Raw genomic sequence first — 27,277 nt, 5'->3', positions numbered from 1 at the left:
AGGGCAGCCAGTCTTTTTGACGAAGAAAACACAGCACACTTTAAAAAATACTGATTTTATTCATATGTTCTAGCCTGTTCAACACTGGATCACACTGGTAGGAACAACCACAGATATCTAATTACATGACTTAAAAGGTTCTTGCCTGTGCAAGGTTGGGTTTAAGTCAAGCACATATTATGGCACCACCAATAAGGACAATGATTGCTTTTCAAAGCTCAGTTGAGTCCCATCTCCCTGGTCAACTTCCAAGCCTAATAACCTCTTCTCCCACTGTGTGTGGGACTGCCTACAAAGAACTTGGATTCTCAAAGCCTGAATCCAGCAAACAGCCTGAAGCATGTGCTCCATCAAAAAATTCTCTACACCTCACGTTCTCTATTGGAAAGGCTTCAGGTTTTCATTGAAACAAACAAAAAAAACCCACCATCAACAATTGCTCAGAAATGTTGAACCAGATTTCTATCAAGCCGCTCCAATAAGGGAGCTGGAATTACTTATTTCACCACGTGGTCTGGCCTGCAAATTCCAACTGTCTTCCTTGAAATAATGCATCAGAACCAGGTCTCACAGCAAAAGCAAAGCAATCCTGTAACTATCACCCCTGCTGACTGTGTGGGCACACAGCATAGTCTAAAGTCTCTGACCGGTGCGCCGTGTGCCTGAAGGGTATCCATGGGCTTCTGCAGGATAGTTATGCTTTTCCAAAGGCAGCCTGCACCTAGGCTGACTCTGAAGACAACTGCCTTTGCTGTCCATGGCAGCTCTGGTCACTCACTGTCAGCCACATGGCAAGATCAGGATACACAGAGACTCAGAGAAGTCCCACAGTGCAAACTGGCCGGCACTAAGACATAGAGTAGGTCTCTTGGGAACATGGAGTACACATTGCCTAAGGACCACAGCCTCACATCCACACTCAGGACTACTCAGAAGACCTGCTCCAGAAGCAACTTTTAATCTGGCAGCTCAGGGTTTCTTTTATAAGCTTCTGTGAACCTGACAGGTAGTCAGGATGTCACAGCTTGTCAGAGTTCAGACCCTCAGGTATTACAGCCCAGCCTGTTACAGCTGCCAAAGCAGAGTGAACTGCCTTCTACCTCTTTTCCCTCACACATTGACTGTGAAAACTGCCAGACAGGCTAAACGTCACTCATGAAAACAGAGAGGGTGTTATTGATAAATAGTTCTAGGGAACTCAGTGCCCAGCATCCATCAGACTAACTTCTGAAAATCCCAGTCATCCTGCTTACTCCATTCTTCTCAGTCTCTCCCCTTCCAGAATCAATTCTTTCTACCCATCCTCCCACTCTCCTGTGCAGAGAACTGGCAACACACACAGGGTGGATCCACATGTGGTTATGGAAATCTGGCTGCACGACTGACCTTTGCTGCTGCCAAAGGGAGGGAATTCCAGGCCACAGAATCCCTCTCTGCCCTTCCCTTTTCAATCCTAACTGGGTTTTCAAGCAGTTTCAGCACAGCACAGCATGGACTTGTGGAGCTTGAAAAGCAACAGAGGTTCTTATCACAATGGTGCAACAGGAGAAAACTTCAGAGCATTTTCTGGGAATGCTGAGTACAATTATATCATAATTTCAGAACTGTCTGGCTATTGTGTCTTCTAAATCACACAAAAGACTACCACAAACAGCGCTATTTTGGTGAAAATCTCTATGACCACTGAAACTAAGTCACTAACTCCTTTAGAGCAGGCGATGGACTCACATGTTCACAAGAACTGACTGTACATACACTAGGCAAGACGCTTTGTAGGTAAATGAGAAACACCTCTAGTTTGGGCCCATCCCTTACACAGCAGATATTTTGCATGAACAGGATGATTGCTACCTGTAGAGCTATGTGAAATACCTACCTTTTATCTGAGCTATGAAATCACAGTTTTAAAAAGCACAGTAACCCGAGGCCAAAAGACAGGCAGACAAACGGACAGACTTCGGTGACTTGTTCAATTCTCTGGAGAGAGCTCTTCTAAGGGATGACCTTACCCATTTGCCAGGTCTGGATCTTCCACTTGAAAAAAAAAGTTTAAAGGAAGTTTCAACAACAGAGTCTTTTGGAGATGTCCTGTGTCATTTCCAGCTTCCCACAGAACTCAGTGCTTGTCTGGGGTTTTTGATGAACAGCTCATAAATTGCTGCAGTTGAATCCTGTTTTACTTGGTTTTCCCAGAAATGAGACACATTTGAATCTTGTAGGGGATTCTCTCTGCCTCCTTCCTCCAATCCCTGTTCACATCTAGTTTCGGTTTCTTTGAACTGAGAGTGTTGACCCCTTCAAAATCAACAGCACCAAGAAAATCGCAAAGCAAGGAAAACAGTTTCCTGTCCATAAAGGTCGGATTCCCTGCACACAGGGAAACGTCACCAACTCTACAGTAAGAAGATGCAACACCTCTTTTGTAGCATCCTGACAGCCTTGCAGCATCCAGAATCCAGCCTAGCAAGGAAAAATAAAAAAAGCTTTGCATTAAAAAAAAATGCCCAAGACAAAGGTGTTATTTTACATGCATCAGAGTCAAGACACATCAACCTAAAGGGTTCATTTCCTAAGGAGAACGTTTGAAAGGACTGAATTTGAGATATCTTGTCAAGATTACTGCAGCTGGCTAAAATAGAAAGTGCTACATTTCTTTGATGCCTAGTGGGATTGGTTTTGGGGGCGATTTTTCCTTACGGCTGCTGGGAATTATACATATCTCTTCTTGCAGGAGACGAAATACATTTTTCATACATCAGAAGGTTACAAAGTTTGTTAGGATGCATTTCAGTGCTATGCTCTCCAAGCATGGAGACATAAGGTCTGACTTTTACTGTAACTGAGACTTTGGGAATTCCCACAGCCACTGGTGTCTAATTTTAAGTCCTTTTGAGACAGATCTATATTAACGATTTGGCTCGTAAGCCCCTCTCCTCCATGTCAGGGGCAGGGAAGTCTCTCAGAGCAAGAGAGGGAATTTAAAATTGAAAATGTTTATTTTATTATTCTAAATCAGATCTGAAACAATTTATTAGGCAACAGATGGAAAACAGGTTGTGTCTGCAAGAACCTTTCGTTCTTCAGAGACTTCTCCATTGCCACGCTTTCATGCAATCCATTCTAGCTGCATCTAAGTCCATCTGTGCTGGTTACACATGGAACCTACAGGGCTGTTAATAAGTTATGAAAAATATCAGCAGTCCTCAACAACAAAAGAGGGAGAAAGATAAAAAATAACTGTTTTTACGCAGTATTTTCTACAAAGATAATTCCATTCCTCACTCAGTCCGGGAGTGTCAAACAGCATATCCACTATGAAAATCATGCACTTTCTAGTTCCCTGTGCTGCTGCAACTCCTGCTATTGCTTGACAAGGACTCAAGTAGCCAGAAAAAGAAAAAGAACAGGCTATAAAAAGCATACCCCGGGCCAGAAGGTTGGCTGTAACATTGCCAAAGCCCAAAGGAGCAGAAAGAAGTGGGAGAAGCATTAGAGGCTGGAGAAGCCTTCTAAGTGAAGGAAATTTGTCAAAAGCTCTATCTAGATTCAGAAGGAGAAAATGCCAGAAGCACATAAAATATATAAATATGTATCCTTATATAAATATATATTGACATATTCACACTCACACAGAAGGTACATATTTAAGTAGTGATTACAGATACACAGAGATGTGCAAGATATTACAAGTAAGAATTTGTAAAATGCATTTGCTCCTCACGAAGTTTTCTCAGGGAAAAAAAAGCCAGGTCTACCAACAAAATGTATGGCCTGTTTGCTTTGAGTTCACCAAAGTTGTGAGAAATCTCTGTTTTACAGGCTAAATATAACGCTGATCTTCAAAGCAAAATTCCCTCAGTGAGTTCTCTTTCATGTTAGCTTTTTCCTGTGGATTTATATGCTGGAAAGTCTTCAATCCAGGGATTACAGAGAGTGAACAAATTGAGATGCTAAGGCTAGTTCACAGTTCTCAAAAGATTCAGAGCAGCAGTAACTCTGGATCCCAGTGATTGCTTGGAGTTTGGTAAGTCAGAGACCCCATCACATAACTCAGGGGCAGAGTGAGATGTTTGCAACAGCTACATTGATTGAACCTATGACAAATCCCTGGATTTTCCTGCAGAGGGAACAATCCCAGTGGTCTTTGGTTTGATTCTAGTTTTAGTTTTACACTGATGTATCTGATGTGGATCTTCCCTAAAGTCAGCAGAGATGTTCCACTGGTAAAGGGCAGAGGACAAGAGTCTAAATACTCATTATGTGATATCGAGGGTCTCCTTTTATGCATCGTGGATATTAATAATCCAACAAATGCTTAGAAGTTGTAAAATCCTGATCTACAGGGAGAGGATTCCTGCTCCTTTACGGTTTGCAAATGCTCTTTGGCAGTAAACAAGACTCCTCTTGCACTGCAAGTATCGCGTATAATGTCACCTGTCTATTCAAAGTAAGGGTCGTGCAAAACTTAAAATCAATAGCAAAAGAAATGGGGTCTCAGTAGATAAAAAGAGAAATGACATAAAAAGGTTTTCGGGTTTGGCATGAAAAAAAAATTTCTTGAAGTATTTGTAAATCAAAAAGCCCAAATTTTTCTGTACCATCTTTTCGTCATCTGTTCTGTAAAAAAAAAGAATTGCAGGGATCAAACACCACAGCATTAAGCAGATGTCTGCAAACGGCTTAGAAAGTATGAAAGAGCTGTTATACTCAGTTATAGTATAACACATAATAATTTAAAAATGCAAATATTGGGAAAAACCCAAACAGGGTAGCCACAGGACAGAAAAACTCACATTTTAAACCTGTCATATAAGCAAGGGTTTAGCTTACACACCACAGCAGTGAAGGACTGACATGAAATCAGAGACTAGATCCAAGTTTATAATAGTGCATGAAGGAAGGCACCGTTAAAATAATGATTAAAATAATGATTACCATCACTCACACAGAGAAAGCAATAGGAAAGGCTTTGAATGGGCCAGAGGAATGGTAGATGGATCAAAGAAGATTTTTCTATGTTGTCATGGTTTGAGATAGCCCCAAACCCTTTTCCCCATTTGGAGTCTGGTGTGTTTTTGTCTGGAAAAAGCCCATCCCACATTAGGTTGAGATGGGGGAGGGGGCTTAGACTAGGGAATTGGATTTTGGGGCTATCTCAAACCATGACATATGTCTATAATTCTATAAATGTAAAAGGAATCACGTATTTAAAAGGAATGGACATGAAGAAAAACAGGAAGCATAAGATAAATGAAATACCAAAGTACTCCTTGCCAGCCTATGACTTACTCATCACTGTTATTGCTTACTTACTTTTAAATACTATTTTAATGTAAAGTGCAAATCTAAACCAAGAATTTCCAAAGCGGCCAGTGATGTTGGATGCTCAGCTTGAACTATAAAGGGACTGAATTTCAGAAAGCAGGTCCTGTACAGAAACAAAACCTACTACATTGCTGTCATTTTTCACAAGCTGGACCTCATATATACGCAGAGGGATGCAAGGGATTAATTTGGGGGACCCATTTCTTTATTCTTTATTGCCCTTAATTTTTAGAGTCTGATACTGATGTCTGAATTCATAGTAAATGGCTCCTCACTCCTCAGTGAGGCTTTCTGAGATCAGTGACATGAAAAAAATGGATTATGTTCTGGAATGGGATGTAAACTCACCTGGGCAATTTTTCAACCCCATTTCAGACACTTTCTACATTTATGATTTGAAAAGATTCATGTTTAACACAGAACTGACTCCTGCTAACGTGGAAGATTCTTTAATCCTCAGTGATGACAGATCCAATCCCATTTAAATTCTACGTGCAAGTAAGAGGGAGATCTACAAGCAAGAACAACTCCTAGCAAGTTAATTGAGAATGATTTCAGGCTTTGAGTGTTTCTGGGGATAGCAAAGATGTGAGGAAAGTTATTTCAAGTGGATGTAACTCCACTGAAGCAAATCTTACTTGCTTTCATTTTGACAGACCCATGTGGCAGTCAGGTTATTACACTGTGCAAAGATAAGGGAGAGATTGATTAAATAGATCAGATCCAGTGTATTTATAGTGCCCATCTTAAAACAGAAAAGCAGAAAAGACCAACAGAGTTGTGTATTGAGCAGCTTCTAATGAGAGGATGAACTCCTTCCACGTCCTGCTACAGTAAAGGACACTGATGCAGTGGACACATAAAATCAGCTGGAAATAAAATAAGTGGAAAGATGCAGAACTGCCTCATGTGAGATTGGTAGTTTCAGCTTGATTGAGTGAATCAAAACATTCAGGGGAATCCCCAAAACTCCATCATCCCTCCCCAAATTAAATCTCCAGTTTAACCCCAACGCAGGGCTGGCCATACGCAGCTCACACTTCTCTCCCTGGGAGCCATCTGGAACTCCCTTGAAGAATCTCGACTTTCAAGCACATGTTGTGTTTAATTCCGACACTGACAGCCAAAAAGGACATTGTTGGATTTAATGGCACTGTGCAAAGACTATATAGACTTTCTCCAGAAAATGGGTGATGTGGCCAAGTCCCGCCTCCATTCTGTTTTACGTGTCTAAATCCAGTCCAAGGCCAAATGCTTGTCCTCAGCTGCCACCAAAGCAGCTCTCGTCTCCAAACTTCTGGAGACAAAAGAACACTGGTAGAATGACAAAACAAGGCAGATCCACCACGTTGCCAGTGGCAAAACTCTCACCAGAGAGTGGAAGAAGTGAAGAGCAGGAGGTCTCATTCCATTCTCCAAGGAGTACTCTGGAGCCAGGCTTCCTCTTCTGCATCATTAACCCTATGTCCCACAGAGCTTCAGCAGCAAGGACAGCATCCTACTGTGCCCCTGCACCAGCCTCCTCTGATGCCTGGTGGCAAGGGGACTCTCCCAGCACTGTGGGTCCTGCTCACTGCACAAAAAGAAGCTGCTCTCCCTCTCTCATGTCTTGAAAGAGTCAGTCCACACTCATCTTAAAAAAAAAAAAGTTTCTCTGTTATCTGGGGAGGTTTCTGCCCCTAAGTCCTGCTTCTGCACAGTCAGGGTGTAAAGCTGCATGAACATTGTGGAGGGTCCATGGCACACCCCAGCACTGACTATTTAGATAGATCTGCAGTAGCAAATGAAAGGGATTAAAATCTTTAAATGCTGAGGCAGAAGATGCTCCACATGTGAGTGGAGCCTTCATGGCTGGGCTGGTTTTGGCTGGGGCAGAGTTAATTTTCTTCCCACTGACTAGTATGGGGTCATGTTTTGGGTTTGTGCTGAACACAGGGTTGATAACACAGAGACATTTTTTGTTGTGCTGGCACAGAGACGAGGCCTTTTCTGTTTTTCCTACCACCATGCTGGCAAGGAGGCTGGAGCTGCACGGAGGGTTGGGAGGAGACACATTTGGGACAGGTGACTCCAACTGACCAAAGGGATATTCCAGACCGTATGACACCATGATCAGTGTATACAGTGGGAGGAAGATGGAGGAAGTTGGGGATGTTTGGAGTGATGGTGTTTGTCGTCCCAAGTCACTGTTAGGCGTGATGGAGCTCTGCTTTCCCAGAGACGGCTGAACACCTGCTCACCCATGGGAACCAGTGAATTCCTTGTTTTGCTTGCCTTGTGTGCATGGCTTTTCCTTTCCCTATTAAACTGTCTACGTCGACCCAGGAGCATTCTGGCCTTTGCCCTTCCAGTTCTCTCCCTGATCCCGCTGGTGGTGGAGTGAGGGAGCGGCTGTGAGGGGCTTGGCTGCTGGCTGGGGTGAAACCACGACAATGGCCAAACCCACCACTGCCAACACCCTATCCCAGTGCAGGTCACACATCCAGGTGTTGGCTTGTCTCATACCTCCATGGCCCACAGGATGGCACTGTGACACCCCACAAACTCCTCACGGGCTCTCAGTGGCACTTCCTGACAGCAACAGTCAGTACAATGCAGACTTTTTCACCCTGCACGTTCTTCCTCTGAATTTTCAGGCTTTCCAGAATTCAGTGTAATTCTACAGATTCTCCCATGCTGGTGCTTGTCTTTGCCCAGAAATATCACCTCCCTTCCTGTGGGCATTTTGCTTGACTAACAACAGTAATCTTATCCCCAGAAAAGGCTCAGCCTGGAGAAAAGGAGGCTCAGGGGAGACCTTCTCACTCTCTACAACTCCATGACAGGAGGCTGTAGCCAGGTGGGGGTCGGCCTCTGCTCCCAGGGAACAAGGGACAGGACAAGAGGAATTGGCCTCAAGTCGTGCCAAGGGAGGTTCAGTTGGACATCAGAAGGAATTTCTTCACTGAAAGGGTGGTCAGGCATTGGAAGGGGCTGCCCAGGGAGGTGACAGAGTCCCCGTGCCTGGAGGTGTCCAAGAAATGACCGGATGTGGCACTCAGTGCTCTGGTCTGGTTGTCAAGGTGACCTGTCAAAGGTTGGACTTTATGATCTTGGAGGTCTTTTCCAGCCTTAATTATTCTATGATTCTATGAACAGCTATTGCTCACAACACACTTGGTATGTTCAAAGTACTATATAAAACCAACTTCAGTTCATAAACTTGCTATTTACCACATCATTTGCATTTTACTTCAGATCACTGCAAAAACTTGTAGTTTTTGTAGCCTACAGCTTTCCAGCACCGACTGTCCAACAAGCCTTTACACACACATTCGTGGACACACTTGGCACATATGCTCTTGTTCAAGCATCCACACAGTTTTCCAATCCTTTCCCATTTGTGGAGCCAAACCACAGATGTTAAAATTTGGGCTGTGCGTCAGATTTCAAAGCCTTCTCATCAGCGTTTGATGAGCCTATGACACAGGGCTTAGATTTTTCCCTTGATTCACAAAGCATCCCTTCAAGAGAAATATTCTGGGAGAACTGCAGAGTCAATGATTTTAAATTAAAATTCAACAAGATATGCTTGTCCTTATTAAAATTTTTGAAAAAGATCACGAAGGTCAATTATTTCAGCTTAAAGTAGCTGAGAAAATGAAGCAACCTGAGTTTTACTCAACTTGAATCCAACTTTCCTTATCAGCTTTAACTTCAGTTGCTAGCCCTTGTTAAATCCTCATCTGTTTTATCTTCACTGCTGTTTTAAATGCTTTTTTTCAGTGTACCCAGGAAACCAGCACACAAAAAAACACCAAAACATTACAGCTGGGTCTGCAGCAGAGGCAAAGACAACAGTTGCTAAGGACAACGGCCTGCTGAGGGACAGCAAAACAGCCATGGTCCTGCCTTTTCTCCAAGTGTTGGGAAGCCAGGATTGGATGATGAGAAATGTGGAAAAGGGCCCTGAGGACAAGGAAACTTCTGCCATGGTTGTGGCAGTGGTAATAGTCCATTCCATTCCTTACTTCTCCTCTCCTCCCAAGCGTCTCTAGGGTTCCTCTGGCTCAGCTTGGCTTTCTCACTCTCTCTGTTCCTCCCCATGGCTTAACTCTGGTACCACATATCCAGCAATATTTTATTTTGCCCTTGCAGCTGAGGCACATCAGGCTGGCACCATAAAACATTAACAAACCCAAAGCAGCTGCACGAACTTATAGGAAAGCTGCCATGCTTTGATGGAGTCATGGAGTTAAAAGAAATCACCACGAGTGGAAGGCATTGCTTTGGTGGACTCCACGCCTGGAGGTGTGTGTGGAGGTGGCAGGGTGCAGGTCACACGCTCCAGGATCAGCAGAGCAACAGCCACCTGGGCACAAGGACTGTGATCAAAAACAGCCACGCAAATACAAGCGATAAGTTCGGATCTCCACTATTGGTCCAACTGTTTCACCAGAAAAAAAACTTCCCAAAGTCCATAGTGTGTTTAGGCTTTAACAGACATTATTCTAAGTGCTGTCTTCTACCAGATTTCTGGGAGTGTGAATTTATGGTATCTTCTGACTGCCTGGCTGCTTAGCTAAGTATTTATACTCCCACTGTAGTTGCCTGAATACCCAGTAGTGAGGCTTCTGATTATTGACAGAAACCACGGAAAGGGGCACAGGGAAATATTCACAGAACCCCAGAATGGTTTGGGTTGGAAGGGACCTTCAAGATCATCTTCCAACACTCTGCCATGGGCAGGGACATCTTGTATTAGACCAGATTGTTCAAAGTCCCATCCAACCTGGCCTTGAACACTTCCAGGGATAGGGAAGCCACAGCTTCTCTGGGCAATCTGTTTCTGTACCTCACAACACTCATAGTAAAGAATTTCTTCCTAAAAAGATACTATTAATAGAGGCAATGTAACTGAGGGTCAATTAAAGAGGGTCAACATCCCATTTATCCTGTTTCCAGCTGTGACAATAATGATGCCCTTTATGGAAGTTACAACCATGTGAAATCAGAAACAGGTTTACAGAGAAGCTCCCTAGAGTTCCCACAGTAACCAGCTGCCCCAGCTGAACATCTAGGACACAGGGTGTCCAGAGAACGTGGATGTTCCATCCCCAGAAGTGCTCAAGCCCAGGTTGGATGGGGCTCTGAGCAACCCGGTGTAGTGGAAGGTGTCCCTGCCCATGGGAATTGGAATGAGATGATCTTTAAGATCCCTTCCAATTCAGGCCATTCTATGATCCTAATTTCCCAAGCCTGCCTCACACCATCTGCTTGTGACTCCCTATAGGAAAAACATGGTCATTTGCATTACCTGAAGACAAGTAAGTTTACCAATGGATACACTTATTGTTCCCATAGAACCTTATCACTGATGAACACCCAACTGCATGCTGAGGAGAGAAAGACTTTATTTCCCTTCTGCAGCTAGGGGAATTGAGGCACAGGAAAAATGAAATGCCAGATGCATACCAGATCCAGACCCAGAATGTGCCAGTGAGCATCAGCCTACCCACAGACTGGTGTGGTGCTGTGGCAGATCTGACAGTCAAAACTCAAAATACTCAAATAGAAACTTCTGTTATGCTTTAAAACACTGGATTTCCAGGATAAACAGGTCTTGTTTCCTAACCATAATGAAAATTGACCATCTGAAAAAATAAAGGCTTCTAAAGCACCCTGTACCACACTGCCTAGTTGGCATCAGAAGAAAAATGTGAGAATTTGCCTCCATTTGCCTGAAACCAAGTCTCTGCATGAGTAGGACTGTTAAAATATTTCAGCCATCAAAAAAAACTCCTCATGCATCATGGTGGGCACAAAGACATGGCAACAGTCCCTCTCCAAAAACATAAGGTTTTTGTGAGACTCATGCCTTGCATGAAAGACTCAGGCACCTAAATGTGCTACAGGACAGAAAGCAATTTGCAAGAGGATTCATCTGGGCCTTTTTACATATGCTTGTCTCTGAATCACCAATATATGACTAAATATAAACCATGAAGAGCCATAATTGCTATTCTATGTATCCTCCTATTCCTCTGAAAGATCATAAAGGAAGAAAAACCAGCAAAGTATTTAGGAGGATTAGTTCCTAACAATGCCAATGAAAATCTGCAGGAAAAAAACCACCTTGCCAGATTCAAAGCGCAGATTTCACTGCTCAGTACCAGCAGTTGGAGAGTTGATACAAATCTCTGAAAGAGCTTGTGAACTCCTCCCATCTCCAGTGTATCTTCTGCTGCTGCTTTACCACTGTGGTCCCTGATACCAACTTATGAGGTCTAAGAGAAAAACTTGCTCGAATTTCCTTCTCTTGAACTAGCTATGAGAAGTTGATATCAGCCTCTTATCTCCACAGACCATTCCATGAGCTCTCAATTTACCTCACAGTAAGTCAGCTCTGGGCCATTTGTCACACAGAAATATTTTGCACACTTTTAATTCACAGGGCGGCCCAGAAGGGAACGGAGAGTCACAAATAAGGGGGATTGCACCAAGTATTTTGTATTTGAAGTATTTGAAAAACTTCATCATCACTGGTCTGCTCTGGCCTCCAATTGGGAGGTCTGGAGACACACCATCTATAACGCTGCTGCTTCCTTTGAGAACACACGCAGGGTCACTCTCGAGGAGAAAAGACAATGAAGAAAGAATCGTGTCTTGTTGATACCACCTAAGGAGTCTTTCTGCTGTGCCTTTTGCAACCAGACGTGTCTATCTCGTATTGGCCTTTTCAGCCACCAGTGTGCTTGTAGCAGATGTGGGCAGAGCCCTTCCCAAATCTCCGTTTGCGAAGCCCAGCCATGATGATGATTTGAAAAACAGAAATCAGAGCCGACAGAGCAGGACTTATTAGCATTTGGGTATTACACAAGTCTCACACACAGGGCCAAATATCTTCCTGTGTTTCTTTGATCCTCATTGTCCATCTGTTCGTTACTCCTGTTATGGCAGTGACACAACACTGTGTCCTGAGGACGAGGGGCTCCTTACCATGCCTGACATCATCTAGGTGTTAGGGAAGAGATGGGACATACTCAAAAAGATCTCCAGGAAAAAGAAACTAAACGGCCTGATACTGCCCTGTTTTATTGCCAAGGCACTGAGATATGTGGTACATGCAAAGGCCCTGTGACAGTAGTGGGGACTGTCCCCCTGACACCAAATCTAGAATTTAATTACCAAGACCTTCCTCATTAAGAGGTCCCTTAACTAAAGAAAAGCTTCACATCTCTTTTTGCTGAAATTACTAATAAGCAGAAATGCCAGAGCAAGAAGTACCAGTGGGTGTTTTTTGCTGCTACGTAGGTTCTGTGACTGGGGATGGAAAGATGCACCAGCCTCCAAACTCCATCACAGCTTTGTCACAGCTGCAGCTGGCTTGATCAACATGTATTCAGGCATCTTCTATGGAAATGTTGATTAGTGGTTACCATGCAAAGAACTCCCAACTCATCTTCTCTGAAAACCCCTTAGTTAAGTGTTAATGGCACTTCAAAAATCTGCACAGGTTTGAGGTTTTTTTAAAGAGCCAAGAAAAAGGTAAGTAAGGAGGGGAGCTATAGCACATTCCAGATAGTGACTTCTCCCTCCATTCTCAATTCACCCAGAAATTTTTCAGTAATAATTTTTTGTGGATTTTTTCCCCTTTCCTTTTTTTTCCCCCTATTACTCTCCAAGTAAAAGTTCCTAAAAGATGACCAGCTGAATGGAAAAAGAAGGAGTTCAGAATTCAAAATGACACGTCCTAGCAAGTCAGACTGTGCTGTAAAAGCATTCTGGTCTCAGAGAACTTTTTTACCTGGGCAGGTTTTCCAGCTCAGAAAAGAACAGCCAGCCACACTGTGGCTCAGCCACAGCCAAAGCACTGGGACATCCCTTCTGTCACTAGTGTATCCATGACATTTACCTTAATTCAAGGAAGTTTTGGAGCTGACACCGGAGCCACGCTGCTAGTAACCAGAAACAACCAATGGCTACCACTACATTCCTTTAGATTGGATAGTAGGGAGAACTTCTTCCCTGTGAGGGTGGGGAGGCCCTGGCATAGGTTGCCCAGAGAAGCTGGAAGTGTTCAAGGCCAGGTTAGATGGGGCTCTGAGCAATCTGATCTGGTGGAAGGTGTCCCTGCCCACAGAACTAGATGATCTTTAAGGTCCCTTCCATCCCTATCATTCTGTGATTCTATGCCTCTGTTTTTTTCTATTAACCCTGACCTCTCCCATCCCATGTAGCATTTTTCTGTACAGCATATGAAGCTTGCTGTCCAGTTTCAGGGATGGCACGACCAAGATCCAAAGAGTTAAGAGCAGGAAAGATATAGCCCAATTTGTTTAAACTTAGTATTCCCTCAAAACAGAGACTCTGAAACCAGCAGATGTACAGCCAACCTACCATGACTGCAGCAATTTTCACGTAGCTCTAACAGCAAAAACCTGTAGGAGGGGTAGAGTTTGTCTCCACATCTACCTCTGCCACCCTTCTGTTGTTATATTATTTAAGACTTGCAATCACATTTCTGCGGCTTAAAACACTCTGTATCCACACAGAAAACATCCAAGCCAATGCAAGCTGGAATGGGAGAACAGTCGAGAATTTAGGACCAGCACTCTGCATGAGGAACCTGATGACCACACAAGCCTCTCACTAGCCTGGATTCTGCTCCAGCCCTGGCACGTGAGTGTGATGTCAAGGATACAGAAGAGCTGAGCATGGCACAGCACGCAGGCACTTGCCTCCACCTTATGGTGTGACAACAGCACACCCTCCTGAGGGCTCCATAGCAGACACGCAGACAAAAGGACTGTGGTCCAGTTCTGCTTTCAACAGGGATAAATTTGGAGTCACTTCACTGACGTCAGTGGAGTTATTCCAGAATTGCACCCGTGTAAAAGAGGGCAGCATCTGCTTTCTGAAAATGGATGCCATCAAGCTAATTGAAAACAACAGATGCATCAAGGAGCAGCAAGAAGAGAGGGTAATGCTCCAGTTTTCTTGTAAAATACCATTTAATTTCCCTCTAAAGAATGTAAGAGTATACACCAACATATACTGGAGTATACACCAATATGTAGTCTAAAAACTAAACCTTTTGTTGGTGTAAAATTGTATACAACCTTTCAGGTGAATGGAATGTGTATCTGCAATACCTGAAGAGATTTACTCTCGTCATCTGCATTTACAGTCCTCTTCTTTGGGCCTGATTCTTCTCTCACACTTAAATTAGGGGTCACACCACTCATATTCTTAAGAAAGTATTTATCTAACCTTAAGTAGAGAGCAGAATTCAGAGTTCTGTTTTCTTTAAACAAACAACAGCAGAATTTGGTAATTAAATGGATAAATTTGTGATTTACAACATTTTTTGACTAAAAGCCTTCCAAAACTTTATACCACTGAATAAATATCTTAGTGAAAATAAAGCCAAAGAAGGACTTACTGAAACTTCAAGGATAAGACAAAAGTTTCCCATAGATCTTGTCTCTAACAAATAGTCAACACAGCTTCAGTATTTGGGGTGACCATGGAAGTTGATGAGCACTTTCTCTTCTGTAAATCCTGTCTTTCTTTTCACTAAGGAGTACTTGCACATTGCTTCAGCCCCTCTTATTAATTTGCACTACAGACAACATGGATATTCCCAGTGGTGAGAGTTTATCATAGAGTTTATGCTTTGGCAATGTAAAACCCACACTGATCACAGGCATGTGTTTCCCACAGTGTAAAACCATGCTATGCTATGCAAGCTCTTGTATCAGCCAACAAGCCCCAGACAGACTTCCCCGGATCACAGGAAAACCCATGGAAAGCATGTGGAATTAACAGGTACTAACAGCATAAGCTACACTTGAAAACAATTAGTGCAGTCTCTGTCTGCTTTCCCAAAAAAACCATTTTTCTGGATTTATCTCCCTGGCTAGGCTCGTGTGTTACTTAGGACCTGACCCTCCAAAAGAAGAACTCCTTCTTGAAGCTAGCAGGCAATTTCCTCACCAACTTGTCTTTGGTGGCAGCTAAGGACATTCAGCATTCACAGGTTCCTTTCATCAGGGGATTAAGTCTTTTCATCCTGCAAACACCTGCTCCCCTCCTTCTGTGTAAAGCAGGTGACTGCAATTCAGGCATTAGACTGTGAACCTGCTGATAACATGGCTACAAATGTCTTCAGAATAGGATCTGTCTCTAGTGCAACTTCAAAGAGCAAGATGAAGAGCTCAAGGCTGTGCTTTCATTTACAGCAACGTAAATAGCGCTATCTTGTGCTTACAGGGCTGCCACTGAGGGCAGGATCTTCTTTAGTCTTAAACTTCCCTGTGGATTTCTCCACATACTACCACCATTAAGAAATAAATAGACAAAATGCTGCTGCTCTTATTTCTGTCAATATAAACTTTAAAGAGAAGCTTAACTTTGCTGATGAGCTCAGTAGACTTACTTGGACTCAAGTCAGATGAGCACTTTTGGGAAAGCTGTGGTTAACTCCTGCTGTAATCTGCAGATCCTTCCCTGGTGTAAACAGGACCTCAAGAAAAGAACAAACAAAAATAAGCAGTTTAACAAACAGTACATAAGCTTTGACTTGATGCAGAAGATTGAAGTTGGAACCCGATATAATCCAAGGTAGTTGTACTAAAAGGAGTTTTGCCAGCTTGAATCAGCAGATGGTGAGGATCTGGCTCATACTATATTTTTGTAGTTTATAATTATCTTTCTTTCTTCACCTAGAACCAGATTCTCCCTTTAGGCTGCAAATCTTAATTATAAAATCCTTCCTCATTAGTTTCAAGAAATTCTTAGTCATTAATTTCATAGAACAAAAAGAAACCTTACCTATTCTAGCTACAGCAGCTGATGCTGGAGCTGTTTATTCCTCTGCTTTCCGGGTTGATGCTGTTCTTTCCATCACTGTACAGAAGACACTTCAGTCCTTACCCTCTCTCTTACTGCCCTGAATTTCCTTTATACTCACTCTTCTTTATCTCCATAGGGATCTCTGTACACTGAACGAGAGGGCCAAGGAGAGAACACCAAGTCCAGTCACCTTCACCCCCATGGCTGCTGTAGCAGTGAGTTTTTATCCATGAAACAAAAGGGCCAAACAGAAAATTGCTCAGAAATCCTGAATTCCAACATTTTCCACACAGGAACAGAATAGGAATTTCATCTTGGAAGGAAGTGCAGGAATCTACTGGTAATGCAGACCTTGAAATATCACAAAATGGGTCTTCATGCCTTTCACACTTACAGTCCTTTAAGTGGATTAAAAAATGGTGTCCTCGGTAGAATTCTTTTTCTTCCTTCCCCACCTCCAAGGAGATGATTTCTGCCCTGTCCTGCTTTGGTGCAAAACATCCTGTGGGAAAATTCTCTGGGGAGCTGATTGTCACAAACCAGCCAAGGGATCAGGAAGGAACAATAGTCTTTTCCACTGCAAAACTATTTCCTAGTGAGACTGTTGAAAGAGGAATTTCTGGTCTTTTCATGTGATGCTTTAGCTTGTGTTCCCTGTCACTGGGTACCCAGATGACTCTACATCCACAGGCCAGTTGTCCCTCAGCTCCTTGACTGAGTGCTCAGATTGTCCCTTCACACACTCTCCACCCCCCCCCGTGTACAAGTTAAATCTCTTCCCATCTCCAGGTTTGCACTCCCTTCTTTCAAAGGCTGGTAACTGTCCTTCTGAAGTTGGACAGGACAAGCTGTACATGATACAAGGTGATGGGATCATCTTCAGGAAGCAAGGAAAACGTCTGTGAAGATGAGGTGCTAATATCTGAAAAGAAAATATCCAACGAGGGCTTTTGCTTGTAGCCACAGTCACAGCGTAGAGAGAAACAGTCCGGGAGGTTGTTATGGAAACAACTCCCTGGAGGTGCCTACTTGGCTTCACAAGGATGTGCTCTACCTTCACAAGGAAATAGCTTCAGAAGGAACAAGACAGATTTGCATTTTGAACATTCAGGGGTGAGTGCTATGGGCTGAGAACTTGAGGTAAATTTCTTGAAAGCATTTCTGTGATTTGGTGACAATGAGACCTCTGTAAAGTCGATGGCACAGGTGCCACTATGTCATTTCAGTTACAAAAAAAACCCCAAAAAACAAAAAAACCTTAATAAAAATATCAAATTCCACAAGCTCTATAATATATGGGATTATTGATGACTCTGGGACTTCACTGCAGTTCAGGAGGTGTTTAGAGAAGGATTTAACGTGCCCAAATGACTCCCAAGGTTACAATTTCCACACTTCTGTTAGCTTTTTGCATTTCTCTTCGCTCTAACACAGAAAATCCAGGGAACAAACACCACTCCTGCTTTGTACATTTTTACATGCACCTTCTTTTGAAAAATTAAAAATGTGGATGACAAAATCTGCACAAAGCTGCCTGTTTACAACAGAATTCCTTCGCACCTTGGGTATGCATGCCCCTCGTCTGTATGGACTTTTAAAACCCACTAGAAACTCACTGTTGAATTTCGCCAGAGAACAGGAAATCTCTTTTTTCGCCGGAGTCTCCATGCCCAGAGGTCTGTCATGTTGGTCAGGAGAACAACCTGTTCTGAGCAGGGAGGGTTCCTGCCTGGCAGGGGCAACGGGGCCAGGCTGAAGGGAAGGAACGAGCACAGGAATTTTCTGACACAGGCTCAGCGTGCGTCTCATGACTCCTCCCGAACTTATGTTTTAAGCTGAGTTTTTTATATCTTACTTTGGGGAAACTTCTATCAGCTGATATACTCAGGCATAAAATATCCCCAAACATGGGCATTCTGCTAGGATAGGGCAGGAGCCTTGAAACATTCCTCTTAAACAGCAGGTTCTTTGGCTGGTTTCCAGCAACATGAAATTCGAAGGGAAGTCCCTCTCTTGCCCTCACAGTAAAGATTTCATTATAGTGACCCTGAAACACAACTAACAACAACACCAGCTTTTTACTCAATAAACTCAATGACCTGGACTTGGGTCCTTTTAGACAAAATCAACAGAGATGCCACCATGCTGATCTCCTTCCTCAGTCCCACTTATTCACCAGGACAACTTACCCACCAGCTGATTACACTCTTCAAGGGATGCAGAATGGCTCCCAAGGCCCAGAGCTTCACAAACCTTTGCCTCAATCCCAAGGAAGCAAAGAGAAATTATACATTATTCAGGCACACTCCTCTGAGCTATGAGCCCTCACCACACCACGCCTGTATCTCCCAGACTGACACAAGTGGCATTTTCCTCCTGATTTCAGAGAGAGAGAACAGAGATTTTAATACAATGGTTGTGTGCTGACTCCACGGGAGATCCCCGCATGCTAAAAACCTTGGAGAGGATAACAGGGCTCTGGAGAAATGGAGCAGAGTCAGGATTTGCACAAACAACTTCTACCATATGACCAGGGCCCAGATGAGGAGAGGCCACAGTAAAAGCACTCTAGGCATGGAGCCATATCTCAAGATGACTGAAAACAGGCAGGGTCATGAAGATGCAAACAGATCCCTTCTCACAGCCAGTTCTAACTATATTAAAGTATATGGATGGAGCTCTGAGCAACCTGATCTAGTGGAAGGTGTCCCTGTCCACAGCAGAAGGGTTGGAACCAGATGATCTTTTAGGTCCCTCCCAACCCAGGCCATTCTACAATTCTATGATATGCCTTTAGCATTCTCAGTCTTATGGCTGAAAAGCATTATATATACATAAAATGCATTCTATGTATTTTGCACCTGGATATTATGTCTGGTTTATGTATTCCATGCGTCACATGCAATATGGAGTACATTCTAATATGCACATCATACAAGATCATGCAAGGCATTAATGGCTGCCTTTGCTTTCATACACATGCAGACATGTGAATGCAAAATATACACTTAGATTTCAAACAAGAAAGGTTTTTCCTTGCAGAAAAATTTGCCAGCAGAATCTGAAAGCATCCATTCCCCCTTTTCACCTGCTGGCAGCAGCTGAAACATTTTAAAGTTCGATGTAAGGCAGAGCTGACTGAAACTAATTCAATGATCTCAGAAGCAAAATGTGCATCTTAAGACACAAACCTTGGCAAACCCGGCACTGCAGGCCAAGCTATGCATATCTTGCATTGCTGGCATATACTGCTCTCATAAAAGCCAGTGCAAAAAACACTGCTGTCCCTTCTATCCATGGAACACCAAACACTGGCTGGATCAGTCATACAGCAAAAGCATCCCTTCAAGGCTAGTTGCTTCTCCCCTCATTTGAAACCGTTGGGTTCGTGCAGATAGCTTAGGGAAGTTTGTAACCACAGTCTCAAATGTTAACACAGTTACCCTGAAGCAATTTATGCCTGTGAGTCGTTAAACCTTCGAGATCCTCCCACAGCACAGGTGCAGCTGCCTGTGGTCAGAATTTTTCAGCCTTGTCAACAAAATACTACCATGCAAACTTCCCTCAGCTATACGAATGCTCAATGTAAAAAAAGCAGTGGAGTCAACTGCTCTCACATGCCCAAATACAGAGCTGGGTATCTGAGGCACAAAGTACATCTTATTAAATGCTATTGTGTGGAGATAACAAATGAATTTACTCAAATGCGCCTTGCATCAGAAGGCACTTACCACTATGAAGATTAAGTTGGTACTATAAAGGCCAATTAACATCAGGGCACTGGCATAAATAAGGCTGAGATAAGCTCAAAATACAGAGAATCATCACCAATACTGTTGACTGCTACAAGCCTGTTTTTGATACATGGTATATACGCTGACGAGCAGCAAAAGAGCCTTCAGATCTATGCACCTTTTTTTTTTCTTCTTGAAACACAAACCAAAAAGAGGATCTTTAGCATGCCAAGGGTTGCAAAGAAGACAGGCATCTGCTTGCTGACCCTCCCCTACAGCTGCAGAGCTCGCTGTGCTCCTGGCTGCAGCGTTTCCATTATTCAAAGGCAATGGCATGGCAGGCGTGACCGATCCCACAGCCAAGGGCACCGCGCCGGCACAGGAACCAAGGGCACAGCTTAAGCCAGATGTTTGTTTGCGACCCCTTTAACTGCTCACTCTGCTGAATCCTTCAGCCGAAGTAGTGGCAAGGGCTTCTCTGCCAGTGGAGTAACAATGCTTGGTTTCAGAGCAAATGTTGGGTTAAAAGCAGTCTTCAAAAGCAGAGAAAGAAATTCACAGGGGAGCGGGGATCACAGCTAGCACTCCACGGAATAAAGCAAGAACATTTCTGGCCGCACACAGTAATGAGAAACAGCAAATCAGGACAGAAGAGCCCATTATCACAATCATTCTGTTTACGGTATCACAATTCACAGTCTGGCATGTAAATGCTGAATAGATCCAGCTGCTTGTAGGAAGGCTGCTGTACAGCAGCTCGCAGCTCCATGTCTGGACCCAGGAGAACATAACAGATCACACCTCTGTCAGCATCTTCTTCTCTTTAAAACCCTGGTTACTGGGAGGAATGAAGTTGGAGTATTTCATGGACTCCAGGTCTTCTGCTTCCAGGAATTCAGATTTGCTGAGAGACTGGTTACTGTCCCCCTTCTTAGGCTCAAAGAAGGGTGACTGTTGCTGGCCACAGGTGACGTGGGTATACTGGCACTGCTCCTCATGATCAGTCTCTCGGTGGTAGAAGTAGTTGAAGTTGGACACAATGACAGGAACAGGGAGGGCAATGGTGAGCACACCTGCAATGGCACACAAGGAGCCCACAATCTTGCCACCAATGGTCATGGGATACATGTCCCCGTAGCCCACGGTGGTCATGGACACCACTGCCCACCAAAAAGCATCAGGGATGCTGGTGAACAGGGAGTCAGGGTCATCAGTCTCTGCAAAGTAGACAGCGCTGGAGAAGAGGATCACCCCGATGAAGAGGAAGAAGATGAGGAGGCCCAGCTCCCTCATGCTGGCCTGGAGAGTCTTCCCTAAGATCTGAAGCCCCTTGGAGTGCCTGGAGAGCTTGAAGATCCTGAAGACTCTGACCAGACGGATGACCCTGAGGATGGCCAGGGACATGGCTTGCTGCTGGCCCCCGTTGTTGCTGCTGCCCCCAGACTGTTGCTTCTGCTGCTGCTGCTGGGCCAGCTCGGTGCCCAGGGTGATGAAGTAGGGGATGATGGCCACGATGTCGATGATGTTCATGATGTTGCGGGAGAACTCGGGCTTGCTGGGGCAGGCGAAGAAGCGCACGAGGAGCTCAAAGGAGAACCAGATGATGCACAGGGTCTCGATGAGGAAGAAGGGGTCCGTGAAGAAGGGGCCGGCGCCGGCGGCAGGGCGCAGGGGCGGCGGGGTCCCGCTCGGGGCCGGCGGCGGCGGCAGCAGCAGCGCCTCGTCGCCGAGCGGTGCTGCCTCCCCGAAGCCAGGCTGGGCGCCCTTGGGCTCCTGGCGGAACTCCGGCAGGGTCTCTAGGCAGAAGATGACGATGGAGATGAGGATGACCAGCACGGAGACGATGGCGATGGCGCGGGCCGGCCCAGAGCTCTCGGGGTACTCAAAGAGCAGCCAGACCTGACGCTGGAAGTGGTGCTGGGGCAGGGGCTTCTCCTCCTCTTGGATGAAACCCTCGTCCTCCCGGAAGGTTTCGATGGCCTCCTGGCCCAGCTGGTAGAAGCGGATCTCCTCCAGGAAGATGTCGAGAGGCACATGGACCGGCCGGCGGAGCCGCCCCCCGGACTGGTAATAGTAGAGGATGGCGTCGAAGCTGGGCCGGTTGCGGTCGAAGAAGTACTCGTTGCGGAGCGGGTCGAAGTAGCGCACCCGGCGGCTGGGGTCGCCCAGCAGCGTGTCGGGGAAGATGGAGAGGGTCCGCAGCTGCGTCTCGAACCGCAGCCCGGAGATGTTGATCACCAGCCGCTCGCTGCTGCAGCAGCTGCCGCCGCCGGCGCTCCGCTCCTCGCCCGGCGCCTCCGCCTCCGCCTCGCCCGCCCGCGGGGCCGCCAGCGCCAGCGGCTCCTCCGCCCGCATCCCGCCCGGTCCGCTCCCTCCGCCTCGCCCCGCTCGCCTTCAGCGCCCGCCGCCCGCCGCCATCCGCCTGTTGCGCCTCGGGGCGGCCGCAGCTCCCGGAGCGGCTCCTCCCGCGGAGCCGGGGGGCACCGCGGGAATGCGCGGCTCTGCACACACACACACACACACACACACCGGGGGGACAGGGAGGGGCACGAGCACGCGGCGTGACAGGGAGGGGCACACGCAGACACACGCAGGGACACGGAGACACACAGACACGCAGACACGCAGACACAGCGCCCGCGCGGGCGCGCTCAGGGACGGAGCGATGCGCGCACCCAGCACGGCGAGACACACACGCGCAACCCGCGGGCGGGGGATGCTCGGCCCCACCTCTCCCCGGCAGCAGCCGGATTTTGGGGGGAGACCCCCGCGGGGACGGCGCTGCCGGGCGCAGCTCTCCTGTCAGCCGCCTCTCAACAGCTCGTCCGAGGGGCGGCACCGCCCCCGCCCTTCTTCCCCCCACCTCTCCACCACGGAAACCTGCCCCTCCAGCCAAACCCCCGAGGGGGGCTGTCCGACAGCGCTCAGGTCTCGGCCGTGGGACCCGGCGGACCTCGGTGCTGTTCCCGTCCCTGCCGCAGGCTGGAGTTGACCTTGAGCCAGGCGCTCCATGCCTGTGGCTCGCGGACCTCCATTTATAAATGTCATTGACGTGATGCAAGCGCGGCGGTGGCACCGGACCATCCGCAGATGGAGGCAACCTGCCACGGCAAACAGTGCAACTGGGGGAAAGATACGGGTAAATGCAGTTTCCTTCCTCTTATTTGCAGGGGATAGAGTTTGCCCCATCTCCCAGGTACCAAACAGGTGAGCTTGCTTTTTTTTTTTTTTTTTACCACCACCCAGTCAGCACTAAGTCTCCCCGAGAGCCAAATCTGCATTTCAGAGGCAGACTACCAGCTCTTTTGGCTTTAGAAACCTGTGGCTTGCTCCATCCATGCCACACTTAGCTTCTGAAAGCACAGGGAAACTCACGACCGTGTACTTTCTACTGAAATAACTCGAAAATGGGGCCAACAGGAGAGTCTGCTTCCATCCTTCCCAGGGCAAGTGTCTATCTTTCACTTGAAAGCCCTTTGTCAGTGCTAAATATTATTAACCAGGCTTTTATAATCATAGTATCTGATGCCTTTGCTGGCTGCAAGCCATGTCCTTAGCCTACACTATCTCATAGCAGCACATATCTAGAGGAAAACATTCCCCTCTTTACCCCTCCTCCCAGTTGCTCCAAACTAGCTGGCACTACCCAGTTCAGGCTCTGGACATTTTGACCAGCTGACTGTGGCTGCCTTGTTTGGCTCTGTCCTCAGCAAGGAGGTGAATATGATTTAAACGTCACTTAATCCTTTTTCATTTCTCACTCATTAGCATTGAAGATGGCTGTTGTAAAAGGAAGCATATTTTCTCCTTTATGTGAAGATGGCTGTCTCACAAGGAAGCATATTTTTGTTTCATATTATACATAATTGAGGTAAGGAAAAAGAATTGCCCAGAGAATACACCTTTTCTTTAAAAAAAAAAATCATGAATCGATGTTTACCTTTGTAATAGTAAAATGCTTCTTGCTGAAATTTCTTTTTCAATTATTAGAATGAATTATTCATCCCTGGGATTATTTGAATCATAATTATGATTTATTCATTTTCATGGTTAACTATTGAGAAATCCCTTAAAAAGAGCTTTTGAGAGAGATGATGGAAAAGTTCCCAAGGTTTATAAGAGGATACAGGGCACGTCTACATTGCTGGGACTGACCTCACCCTGTGCTGGGTTTAAATGAGCGAGCTCCAAGCAGCATAGCAGGAACAACGTTCCACCATGGTTTGCAGGATGATTTTGCAGCCCCTAGAGTCATTTTTGCTGCCACAGCTCTGGTCTTCACGTTACCTGAGCGAGCAGTGTTACAGAATTCTGTGATTCTATGAAAGACAGCTGAGGTGCAGTCCCATCCAGCAATCCCTTCCCACCACAGCTGACCTCTGAGCAGGCACTCAGGCTGCTCCACGCTGCCTGTGCTCGCTCCTGAAAGCCCCTCAGAAGCCACTGGCTTTCCCTCTCTGCACTTACCCTGCACTTTAGTCTCAGTATTAAATCCAGAAGCAATGTGTAACTCAACTCCTTTTAGAACGCAGGCTGTTCCCAAAGTGCTCTGCACCACAGTGCCTGTGCAGCCCCACCCTCACTTCTATATTAAGAGGAGATGCCAGCTGCCACCATTCAGCCTCCGTGCGGATCCTGCTGGACCAGCAGCTCCCAATGGCACACGGTTTGCAAAGCTAGAGAGGAACAGCAATGGGAGATGTGGAGATGTGAGGGAGGGGCAAGAGGTGAGCCCCAGAGCAGCACTCCCAAAAGCCACAGTGCTGTACCATAACAGAGAGATTTGGCTGCTGGGTCTCCAGCCAACTCCACAAGGCCGCTGCTACCTGAAAACATGCCACTGCCTCACAGGGAAGCTTAGTGACAGCGTTCACATCTCCAAGCTCAGGTATGGCATGTCACTGTGGTTCAAGAGTTCACAATGACCACATCCTGCCCCAGTCTATATCAGTCACTAATGCCCAGGTGCACAAAAATCCCTTCACAAATACATGGGAAAAAGATTGTTGCTGACTGGCACAGCAGGACACCTGATTCTGGGTTCCTATCCTGCTCCAGAAGCTGGAGGGACATTGTCCTCCCAAGCTTGGTCCTTACAGCCACCTGTGAATCTGCAGCACAACAGTTCATTTTCAACAAGCCAAACCATTCCTTGGATGTCTTACACACCCCTGAAGGTGGCTCAGCATTTTGGGTAACACTGCCACCCTTTGGGTTCTCTTTAGCTCCCTTTTGCAGGGTTTGATGTGCTCAGCACTGCAGCTGCCACAAAATCGCGTCTGCGTAGGATTTTCTCAGGAAAGCCAACTTCAGAGACTCTCAGGATAAGCACTCCAAAACCAAGATACCCCAAGTTGGAATCTAGATTTGAGTCTTGCACATGCAGAACTTCTTACCCACTTCCTGCCTTTCTGTGTTTCCCAGTCAGTCCCATAGAATCATAGAATCATAGAATAGATTGGGTTGGAAAAGACCTCCAAGATCATCAAGTCCAACCCCTGATCCAACTCCAATTACTATATCATGGCACTAAGGGCCACGTCCAATCTCTTTTTAAAAACCTCCAGGGATGGTGAATCCACCACCTCTCTGGGTAGGCCATTCCGATGCCTGATAACCCTCTCTGTAAAGAATTTCTTCCTAACATCTAACCTAAACCTCCCCTGGCAGAGTTTGAGCCCATGTCCCCTTGTCTTATTGTTGGTTGCCCGGGAGAAGAGACCAACCCCCACCTGGCTATAACCTCCCTTCAGGTAGTTGAAGAGAGTGATGAGGTCACCTCTAAGCCTCCTCTTCTCCAGGCTAAACAACCCCAGCTCCCTCAGCCTCTCCTCATAGGACTTGTGCTCAAGTCCCTTCCCCAGCCTCGTTGCTCTTCTCTGGACCTGCTCCAGCCCCTCCATGTCCTTCCTGAACTGAGGGGCCCAGAACTGGACACAGCACTCCAGGTGTGGCCTCACCAACGCAGAGTACAGGGGCAGAATCACTTCCCTGCTCCTGCTGGCCACACCGTTCCTGATGCAGGCCAGGATACCATTGGCCTTCTTGGCCACCTGGGCACACTGCTGGCTCCTGTTCAGCCTCCTGTCGATCAGCACCCCCAGGTCCCTTTCCGCCTGGCTGCTCTCCCATCTTCTCCTGAACTTTCCAGTTCTCTCCTCCATGGTTTCTGGGCTACCCCTATCTTCTGCTTTCCATATTCAGGCACTTTTCCCAGATATGGAGCTTCTCCTCCCCTCTGACTTCTTCACTTCCTTGAAGGCCAGTATCAAAGTACTTTTTATATCCCTTTTCCAAAAATCCTATCAGGATTGAAGCCTGCCCAGTAAGCACTGAAGGTGTTGCCTGACCATCTGGCTCATGGGGAGAAGGCACTGGGCAACCAGGAGAACAATTAGAGATGCTTTGCCTGTGTGACATCTTGTAGTACTCATCCACATCAAATGAAGAAACAAGAAGAAAATCAAACAGCCCTCCACACCTGCAGTATATTTTGATGATCAAAACACCTCTGAAATCATCCATCAACACCTTAACGTGCAGCCTGAGAGGCACAATGAAGCCTCCTACAGCCTGGAGGCCCTGAGGCAGAATTCATCTCCCAGGAGCCAAAATATTCCACATACACAAAATAAATCCCCATGGTCTAAAAAGAGCAATAGACAGGGAAATTAAAAAAAAAAAAATAAAATGTAATAGCTGGCAGAGCATCCCCATTTGAAATGGTAATTTACACTTATGCACAGTACCAATTACAGCCAGCTTCATACTTCTTCACTTACTCAGAGCCATAAATACATAAATGAGAGTGCTGAACAGGGGAGGGAAGCAGAATTAGCTGAAGCCCTGAAGCTGCTAGGCATACCACTCGGAAACAGGAGCTCTCCTGCTTTGTTTGGTTACCAGAAAACAGGAGCAAACCCGAAGGATGTTTGTTAACATCCTTCCAGGCATCAGAGCAGTCAACTGCTTATGGCATCAGATGTTAGTGGCCAGATTCTTTGGTGCCTTCAGCCTCTTTATTCTGCTCCAAGTGAAGGCGTGGGTCTGAAATGTTTCTCTCCCCATTTCGCAGAATGCCAGACGCACTTATGACAGGAAAGAGGAGTGATTTCACTGAATGTGGCTTTCACGTTCCCATTACACTGTAAGAGGGAAGAAACTATGCAATTTGTGCAGCTGCAGATCTCAAAGCCTCAGATGGCAAAAGGATGAGTAGTGATCAGGCATCTAATGACACCCATGCATCCATCACGCTGCCATTTCCACCACTGCCCCAATGGACAGGGATAAAAATTCCCAGTTTTCCCAAGATAGAAGCAACCCTGATTGTTATTTGATAGGAAACCATTAATCCCAGTCATAAAATCATAGGATGGTTT

The 27,277-nt window shown here is 45.9% G+C and overlaps 1 protein-coding gene across 1 annotated transcript; it reads right to left on the bottom strand.

Moving 5' to 3' along the window:
• Positions 1–39: 39 nt before the first annotated feature.
• Positions 40–22,684, bottom strand: KCNA6 (potassium voltage-gated channel subfamily A member 6). The gene is made up of 3 exons (XM_027715341.2): positions 16,141–22,684; positions 15,746–15,832; positions 40–2,460 (listed from the first exon to the last, which is right to left on the bottom strand). Exon 1 carries the CDS (start codon positions 22,248–22,250, stop codon positions 20,691–20,693), a length of 1,560 nt encoding a protein of 519 aa, XP_027571142.1. The 5' UTR covers positions 22,251–22,684; the 3' UTR covers positions 40–2,460; positions 15,746–15,832; positions 16,141–20,690.
• Between the last annotated feature and the right edge of the window lie 4,593 nt (positions 22,685–27,277).

Source organism: Pipra filicauda, unplaced genomic scaffold (assembly GCF_003945595.2).
Source record: "Pipra filicauda isolate LSUMZ 115617 unplaced genomic scaffold, ASM394559v2 scaffold188_size1440453_pilon, whole genome shotgun sequence".
Lineage (NCBI taxonomy): Eukaryota > Metazoa > Chordata > Aves > Passeriformes > Pipridae > Pipra > Pipra filicauda.
Note: the sequence above shows the minus strand (reverse complement) of the source record. Positions and strands in the feature narration are given on the sequence as shown.

Excerpts from the sequence above, each read along its gene's own strand:
- KCNA6 (XM_027715341.2), bottom strand. The coding sequence starts at position 22,250 with ATGCGGGCGGAGGAGCCGCTGGCGCTGGCGGCCCCGCGGGCGGGCGAG.